The sequence below is a fragment of the Mus caroli genome, chromosome 13, assembly GCF_900094665.2.
Source record: "Mus caroli chromosome 13, CAROLI_EIJ_v1.1, whole genome shotgun sequence".
NCBI classification, from domain to species: Eukaryota; Metazoa; Chordata; class Mammalia; order Rodentia; family Muridae; genus Mus; species Mus caroli.
In genome coordinates this window covers 44,939,173-44,948,676 of record NC_034582.1, presented here as the reverse complement: position 1 = coordinate 44,948,676, position 9,504 = coordinate 44,939,173, and the positions used below count along the sequence as shown (strand labels likewise).

Genomic DNA, 9,504 nt, shown 5'->3' with positions numbered 1-9,504 from the left:
TGTGACATCTGTTCCTGCTGACACCCATTGCCCATTACTTATGTCTCCTGCAGTAACAATGTGGACAACCATCTCATTTTGTCTCGGCAGCTTCTTTGAGGACCCAGAATTTTGGGAAGAGGTAATATTCGATGTTCATTCGATGTCTTAATATGTAGACGTGGTTAAATTTGGTCTTTCAAAGATTACAGATTTCAAGTTTCATTAAACTATGGGAGAATAACTACTTCCAACACAGTATCTAAGAGAGTGTTTACGGTTTTGATTTAATCAAACGTAAAATATTTCATCAAATTACCCAGGAAAATCCAGGTAGCAGAAATATATAACATATCCATTTCTTCACAAGGTCTCAAATCAGTTTTACAAGGCCATATATATATGTATATGTACTATGCCATTTAAACCACTTCCACTTTCTATACTGAAGAACTCCAGTATAGAAATAAGCTCCGTGGTGCTGAGGTAACATTGGGACACTCCCCCAACATGACTGCATAGGTGTTTAAGGTTAAATGTGAACATGATGTGAGGTCTCCAGTCAGTCAATCCCATTAGAATCGCGGGTTCAAAGCAGCATATTTGACAAGTGCCCAAGGAGATAACTTCACTGAACCCATGTGTGTGTGTGTGTGTGTGTGTGTGTGTGTGTGTGAGAGAGAGAGAGAGAGAGAGAGAGAGAGAGTGTGTGAGTGTGTGTGTAAGGAGATGGGTAGATTCAAGGCAGACTGACTGAAGGCAAACTGATAGCTGTTAGCCATCTGCAGTTGTTGGCAAGACAGAAACATATACAGTCTTCATATTCAAAGTCTTCATTGGGATATCTTCTGTAATTTCTAGAAGAGAGAAAAATTTCAAAAAGTCAATATTCTATATGAGTAAACATATAAAAAAATGTTAACTGCCTATCTTGAGCCCCATTCTAAGGCCACTTTGACTTCTGTCCTAGCTTCTAGTGGGGAATCTTTAAACTCTTGGCATGTCCTGATAGGTTTGTCTTTGTTGCTTACAGTATGGCTCTGATTACATATTATCTTATGTTAGTGAGGTGACCGAGGGCAGGGAGCTGCGAAGTGTGTGGACTGGTTGGTAACCTGTGAGACACAGACCAACCATGCAGGCATTGAATTAATTGAGCCTACATATTAATCCTCAACAAAGTTCTGGGTCCCAAGTTGCACCAAGCTTCCCTGGGTGGTAATACCAGGTGACTACACTCTCGGGGATGGGAGGAGGTAACAGCAGCCATTCCTCCATGAGGAAAGCATGACTTGAATCCCTGGTGACCTCCCATTTTGCCTTCACAGCTCTTCCTCTGGTTAGCTCTGGTTGGTATAATAACCAGTTTGTGAGTATGGTACCTGTTAGTGAGTCTGTGAATATGAGGATGGTTTGAGGAAATGCCTGAGGTTATGTTGGCATCAGAAGTGGTGATGGCAGCACACAGACACTGCCCCCCATGCCCGCATCATACATATAATAAACTTAGGCATAGCATAGTCAGACTGCAGAGCACCAGAGACAAGGGGAAACCCTGAAAGAAGCAAAATCTGAAAGAACATCTTACACAAAACAAAAGTAAGAAAGAGTGATCACCCTGAAATAGAGAGGCACTGAGAAACATGTCAACTCTTGATCATGATCTTTGGGTGTTCTGTGGGAGATGCATGCAGCATGCTTAGACTGAAAAGGGATGGGATCGGCTGGACTATCAGCTAAACGTTTCTAATCAGAGTTGATTCTTGAAGAGACTGCTTTTAAATTTAAAATCATTAAATATAGTACTTTACCTAGAAGTTTAAATGGTCAGGTTATTTCTAAAGAAGTGAAACCTTATCCCCACTCTAATTTGCTAGGCAGGCGCTCTACACTCAGCGACACTTCTCTGTTAGGTTACTGTTATTTTTAACTACATTATGGTTAACTTCTGAAGAAACTGCAAAAACGAACAAAACAAGACAAAGACTCAAAACTTCTTTTTCCCAGCTACTGGCACCACCGACACCTTTCAGAGACAGTCATGGCCGCCTCACCTTGTGTTTGAGTCTCATTCAGGAACAGCCTTAGCCTCCTGCTCCTCAGTCCGAACACCTTGGCTGCCTCATGCACAAGCCCTTGGTGGGTGAGGCCGTTCTGTCCGAGTGGGTTTTCAAGCAGGAGGGTGCCCACAGTTCCTGTTAAACACTCTAGGGAAAGAAGAAGAAAGTGGGTTATTCCCAAGAACTCACGTTCCAACACCAGCAGCAACTGTAGACAGCACCAAACGGCAATGAGGAAGGTTGTGAAGTGGGCGCAGGAGCTTAAGCTGGAGGCACAGGATGTACAGAGGTAATCTTAAAACAGTTCATAGAGGTGAGGAAGAGGGGGACGGAGAGAAACTGACACATGGCAGCCAGCTGTCGGGGGATCGATCTTCAGTGCACACTCAGGTGAAGAGACAAGGATTCCAGTAGGAATGTGCACAAGGAGGACCCTGAAATGTGGGGAAAGAAAGGCAGCAATGGTGCCTGTGGGTCGAGCCTGGAGGTGTCCAACTTTTCAGGACAGAGTCTAAGAAACAAACATAAGTTCACTCTGCCTAATCAATAGTTCAGGCATGCCATTTCACGTAGGTGTAATTTCCACCTTCGAGGGTATTTCTGTTTTCTGATTGTCAAAATGATGGTGGTCTTTCTATAAACATACCAAAAAACCAAAACAACGAAAAAAAACAAGTGTACGCCCTGAGGCAGCACGGGAGTCAATGGTTTGTTCTTTAACATGGAGAGGTGAGGTCTCACTTCACAGCCCAGGCTGGCCTCTGTCACCGAGTGCTGGGATTGCAGGTGAGCTTGCGACACCATGCCTGGCTGGTGTCTGTGTGTTGAAGCTGACTTGAAGATGTGAAGGCTAGGTCAGGGAGTTGAGCCTGGGAGGAGCCTGATGCCCAGCGCTCCAAGAGAAGAGTGCAGAGGATGCGCTCACCTTGTGGCTCTGCGTTCAGGAGCTGCAGGTTGATGTACTGACACAGCAGGGTGCTGGGGCTGCTGATGGGAGACGGGGATGCTCCTGCAGTCACACACAGCGTCCTCCCACTGAGGCTCAGCAAGTCAGTTTGGTTCTGTATTTCTGAAAGAAGCAATTCTGAAGTCACCTGCTTTTTCCTATTTTCCTGGTGTTCACTTCCAATGCCACTATTATCCATCCTCAGTGGTGCTTTCCATTCAATTTACCAAAGAACACTGCTTCTCCTACCAAGCCAGGCTTTAATGAGACCAAAGAGTAAAGAGTAGGAAACTGGCCGGGCGTGGTGGCGCACGCCTTTAATCCCAGCACTCGGGAGGCAGAGGCAGGCGGATTTCTGAGTTCGAGGCCAGCCTGGTCTACAAAGTGAGTTCCAGGTACAGCCAGGGCTATAAAGAGAAACCCTGTCTCGAAAAACCAAAAAAAAAAAAAAAAAAAAAGAGTAGGAAACTGGCTTTTTTGGTAGATGAGCTTGAACCCAGGGGTTTCTGCATGCTAAGCACACCTCTACCTCCAGTTCTGCAGAGACAGCAGATTAAATTCATTAAAGGCTGAGGCAGGTGTTCCAGGTCTACCTGGTCAAGAGAGAGAGAGAGAGAGAAAGAGGGAAAGAGAGAGACAGAGACAGAGACAGAGACGGAGAGAGCATTCCAAAACAGATAGGCCTACATAGAGAAACCCTGTCTTGGGGGGAAAATCTAGACCACCAGGTAATTTGCATGATGCAAAAATAAATAGTAAAATATTCATCATTTAGCTTTTGTGTATCTGTGTGTTTGGGGAGGGGTGCTGGGGACTGATCCCATGGCCTTGTGCGTGCTGGGTAAGTGCTGTACCACTGGTTAAACCCCAACACCTGTAACTTAAAATTCAATGGAAATTGTTTTTCCTCTTTCAGTATATACTATGGCTCCTCTAAAAATTGTCATCCTCGGGGCTGGAGAGATGGCTCAGAGGTTAAGAGCACTGACTGCTCTCCCAGAGGTCCTGAGTTCAATTCCCAGCAACCACATGGTGGCTCACAACCATCCGTAATGAGATCTGACCTCCTCTTCTGGAGTGTCTGAAGACAGCTACAGTGTACTTACATATATAATAAATAAATCTTAAAAAAATAAAAAATAAATTGTCATCTTCTCTTATGATAATCCCAAAATTTACCATGAAAAACTATTTAAAAAATGATTTAAAACAAGTCAGCAAACATGTTTTAATTCAATTTAGTGTCTGAGCTTGTGTGAAGGTATGAGCTGTGTGTGTGCGCGTGTGGCACTCAGAGGCTGACATTAGGTGTCTCTCTCAATTGCTTTCCACTTCTTTTATTTTTAACTGTTACCTGCTGAGCCTCCTTACTGGCCTTGCCCCATTCTCATTGGTTGGGCTAATGGCCTGTGAAGCACCCTGGATCCTACCGCCTCACGGGAGAGCCTGGGATCTCGTATGTGCCGTGCCACTAATGCAGCTTTATAGGTGGATGCTGGGAATCCAAACGCTATTCATCACATAAGAGCTTTACGTCCTGAGCCACCTCCCAGACCCAGGTTGTAATTCTTTAAAAGTGGATCCCAGGTCTGGACTCAGTAAGGCTCAGGAACTGTCTGATAACCTCACAGCACAGCAGGGAGGGCTGAGTCCTGATCTGTCTCATGGCTAACAGGGAATGGGAGGATGAGGGCACAGGAGAGACACAGCAGGCAGACACTGCTAAAGAGCCAGTTGCCTCAGAGTCAGGAAAAGACCACGGCTCTGCCAAACAGTGGACACCAAATGAAGACCACGAAGCCACCTCAAGTAAATGACAAGATGTCCCCTAGCTCTCCACATACCTGTTTCACCGTGGAAGACTGACAGCTTTGCATTTTTAACACCAAATACGCTGGTAACAACAGTCTTCAGCTTCACCAGGTTCAGCTGATTATCACCTCTCGGATTCTCCAGGAGCAACACTCCACCTGGAAGGCCACAGAAATAAGAGCTTACTTAGTGAAGTAAAACTTAAGAGAAAATGTTAAGTTTGGAAGTCAAGTGCCGTAAAGGGGTTTCCAACCCTTACACAACCAAATACCACTTTCCCGCTTACAGGGGCCTTGGCAAACCCCCGTGGGCCAAGAAGTAAAACTACCAAGCCATCTGCCCTCATCCTTTGCAAGGCACAAACTTTTATATTTACAACCCTTATTTTGCACTTTGAATCACTTACCGGGAACAGATGTGTTAGGTGTCACCATTACCTATTTTAGCTGACTCTGATGTCACACTGACAGGGAAAGGGTGGCACTATGTAGTTATCCCCAGAAGGGAACGGCTAGGACAGAGTTCTTTATCAGCCTGCATGACATCAAGATCAGGACTTCTGGCCAGGGATACTACAGAAGGAGTTCTTACTCTCTGTTGGGCTTCCACCAATACCTCTCTGATCAGAAACACAACACCATTTTATTGTTCAAAATGGGTTTGAAGTTGACACTCACGTGGTATCTGACCTCATCACTGCCATGCAGTCATGAGTGGGTCACCTGCTTTGTCACACTCTCCTCGACATTAGTGGACAGAGGGGCTTGAACCCTCAAGTCCTAATGAGACACGGTCTGTGCTCCTCTACGGCAACTGAGGGCCTGAACCCCCCGAGCCTAGCTTCACTGTTTTGGCCTTGTTGTGGGTATTGGTGGAGGAATAGTTGCTACGTTTTCTTTCCTGCTGGCTTTGGGTGGAAGAGAACAATTACTGTCTAGTGACTCTACCTTGCTAAGTTGCTCCTGTCCCCATGTAGTCTCCAGGAGGAGGAGGACTGTGTGGAGGCATTTCTCAACCGGTTAAGTGAAGTAAGTCCAGATCAGAGGAACCGCCCACTGCTATCACTGAGCCTCAGGGCTCCCACGGACTACTCTTCCCTCTACTGAGATGTTTGCTTTTGCAGACTACTCAGGGTGTTAGGTGGTTTCAGCAGGACAAACACGGAAAAGCAATGTTGACTCTAACATGCAAATGCAGTAAGTTCATTAACCACTATGTAAAGGACTCACTTGGGTGACAAGAGGAAAGTTATCTAATTTTACCAATTCTCTTAAGACTGCTTTAAAGATTGTTACAGAATTAACTAAAAAGGGGAGACAGTAGTGGGAGACACTTGTAATCCCAACTCTCAGCCAGAGGCAAGAGGATGGTAAGCTCAACACTAAGCCACAGAGCACATAAGAAACTAAACTAAGCCACGCACAGCACAGTTCACCTGCACTTACCTTGCTCAGTGCCATTTGCACAAATGTTGAGGTTCACATAAGCACAAGCAGGGCCAGGCACACACGATCCTTTGGTGAGCGTGATTTCCAACTCGGACCCCTTTAACTGAGTGGAGAGAGCATGATGAGCAATGGTGTGGTTTGTACTGGGCCCCACAGCAAGGCACACACAACCACCGACCGCTCAGGCAAGCGCTGCAGGTACAAACTCAACCTCCTCGCCAGCTCTCTCAGATACTGCACTCTAGTTACACGATACATGCAAAGTAAGCAATATGTAAGACAGAGAATGAAACAATAATGTGACTTTGTCACCTGAGAAGACAACGGGCACTTTTAGCCCTCCCTTACCTATCCTGCTATTAAGAATAAGGAGAAAAATGATAGAATAAAGGATGTATTTTTGAATTATGGGCTAGTATCTTTTATATCTTGATGTCAAATTTTCATAGCAACATTTAAAAGTACTATGTGTAAAGAGGCCATGAATTTGAAAGAGAGCAGGGGTGGATGGGTATATAGGAGGGTTTAGAAGGAGGAAAAGGAGGGAGAAATGAAGAAATTATATTAATCTCAAAAGGGTAAATAGTTCTTTGTATTTTTAAAAAGTACTGTCCGTAACAGAAAATTCTACCAACTATGCAACACACTATCAACAAGCTAAATAATTATGTCAATTGTCACTTATTTTTAATGAAAATTATCAGAATCCAAAGCATCTTCCCTTCTCATTTAGACAAAGTGGATCGGCACAGCCTTTCCCCACCCTGGCTGCCTTCCGTGGGAGAACTGCCACGAGGAAGCTTCTCCTGCCTTCCTTCCTCCCTGCCCCGCCCCCCGCCTCCTCCTGCTCCTCCTCCTCCTGCTGCTCCTCCTCCTCCTGCTCCTCCTCCTCCTGCTGCTGCTCCTCCTCCTGCTCCTGCTGCTCCTCCGGGAGCCTACCAAAGGACTTGCAGAAGAGTGTTTCAGTCCACACTCATCTCTGCTGCAGGCTTCATGCTGATAGGATCTGGGGTCACCTCTAGGCACACTGAGAGACTATCTTGAAGGGTTCATTGTGGGAGGCCTCACCCTAGAGACAGCAGCAGCACTCCTGGTTTCTGTGCTACACAGAGTGGAAAGCTACCTGAGACCACTTGGCCAGCGCTCTCCTGTCCTGGCTGTGGATATAATGCAACCAGCTGCCTCAAACTCCTGCCCTTTCCCTCTGTAATAGACCTCTACTTGAACTGGAAATTATTTTTGTCAGAATATTATATCAGACAAAAATAAGACAGTGGCTGGAATTAACTAAGAGTTAACTATATGAGCCGGGCATGGTAGCACACACCTTTAATCCCAGCACTTGGGAGGCAGAGGCAGGTGGATTTCTGAGTTCAAGGCCAGCCTGGTCTACAAAGTGAGTTCCAGGACAGCCAGGGCTACAGAGAAACCCTGTCTCGAAAAAAACAAAAAACAAACAAAAAAAAGAGTTAACTATATGAATGTAAAGCAAAATCCAGTATAGGACATCAGTATATCCACACAACTCAGAACTCACCTGTGTTTGCTCTTGAATAAGGATATTATCTGATGTTGGAACTGGATATGGCTTCAAGGGAGCTTTGATAGTGGCAAATATGAAGTCAGTGTGGCTTTCAATGACATTATTCAAGTATCTTCCTTCAGATTTTGCATTATAGTAAACTGTTATTTCATCCGTTGGAACCAGATTGCACTAAAATAGGAGACAAAAAAACTTAGAAGAGAAGTGCATTTGCTCACCAAGCCAAAGGTCCTGCTGAATGAGAGCAAGTGTGTGCTCAGCTGTCATTCTCCTAAGGACACGTGTGAGACTGGCATCCACTCTTCTATGTTCTTTTACCCACTTCTCCCTATGGGGTAGCAGGCAGAATGTCTTCCTAGTGCAGTCGGAACCCTGTGAGTGCTGAGATAAATGCTTAGCAAAGCTAACTGCAGAGCCCTGAACCAGGACAAAAGTGCCTGCCGCCTGCTGCAGTGCCCTCCTCAGACGTGAAGCATGTGCTCTGAGGCTCGGTTTCGGGAGGAGCACCCATGCTGCTCTCCAGTTCACAACGGTCCTTAGGAGTAAGCTCTCTGACTCTGACAGACCTAGGAGACTCAGTGATGCCTTTTCCTGCAGGTCAAGGCTGCATGCACCTTGTTCATCTGTCCTAACAAGGAATATCACCTCAGTCTATACAGATCCAGCGATCTCTCTCCTCAGCTAGGAGCCCTCAAAACTGACTTCGGTCTTACTTGGACACACTTTATCATCTCTGGTTACCCTCTGTAGCAGCAGAGAGTGATCTTTCTGGAAGATAATACTGTAGAAGCCTTGTGGAAGCCCAAGGGAATGGAAGAAGGATGGATAGGCTAAAGCCCTTGGTCAGAGAAAGTGAGCGATACCAGGCCAGGGAGTGGGTAGAGAAGGAGGGAAGGGCCTGACTTCCCTGCGGAGTATAATCAGAGGGACCACGGATTAATGAATCATTACCACCAACTGATAACTATGGTTTATATTGCCTGCCTCGTCTCTCTTCCCCAACGTTCTAAATAAATCCAGTACAAACCCAAAGCCACAGCATGGCCCTGAAGAAACCGACTGACCTTCTTGCGAAGCTTCTGGATACGATTGATGACTTCCCGAGCCATGCCCTCATCCATCATTGACTGGTCAGGTGTGACATCTAAGAGAACTAGAGCCTGCAGAAAGAACAGAGTGCATGGCAATGGAGTAATATCGGGTCCTTCTAACTCCCTCGGTGAACTGCAGCTAGGGCTGGCAGGTGGGACAGAGACAGGCGGCCTAGAGATTGATCCCTGGAACTGACATGGTGGAAGGGGAAAACTTTTGTCCTCTGACCTACACACACACACACACACACACACACACACACACACACACACGCTCGCACGCACACACACACGCTCGCACGCACACACATGCTGTGGCACCTGCACCCTCATACCCAAAAAAAGACAAGGACCTTTAAAAAAGTCGTTCTGGCTGCAGAGATGGCTCAGCACACGGTGATCTTGCAAGACTCAGGCTGAGTTTCTAGGACCCCCATGGAGGCTCACGACCTTCCATGTATTTTCTAGGGTTAATTTTTGTGCAACCCAGTAACTAAGATAATAATCCACTAGAACAAATCACAAAATGCTCACTTAATTAAGCATCTGATAAACAGCCGGGCGTGGTGGCACACGCCTTTAATCCCAGCACTTGGGAGGCAGAGGCAGGCGGATTTCTGAGTTC

General features: G+C 46.0%; 1 protein-coding gene across 4 annotated transcripts in view; it reads right to left on the bottom strand.

Moving 5' to 3' along the window:
• Positions 1–237: 237 nt before the first annotated feature.
• Iars (isoleucyl-tRNA synthetase) overlaps positions 238–9,504 on the bottom strand; it is a 47,962-nt gene continuing 38,695 nt past the window's right edge. For all 4 annotated transcript variants that reach the window (XM_021180375.2, XM_021180376.2, XM_029468406.1 and 1 more), the window contains 7 exons: positions 8,853–8,948; positions 7,783–7,959; positions 6,243–6,348; positions 4,830–4,955; positions 2,965–3,108; positions 2,034–2,186; positions 238–836 (listed from right to left, as the gene is read on the bottom strand). In XM_021180375.2, coding sequence (XP_021036034.1) covers positions 754–836; positions 2,034–2,186; positions 2,965–3,108; positions 4,830–4,955; positions 6,243–6,348; positions 7,783–7,959; positions 8,853–8,948 — 885 coding nt within the window. In that variant the 3' untranslated portion in view covers positions 238–753. The remainder of the gene's footprint in view (positions 837–2,033; positions 2,187–2,964; positions 3,109–4,829; positions 4,956–6,242; positions 6,349–7,782; positions 7,960–8,852; positions 8,949–9,504) is intronic.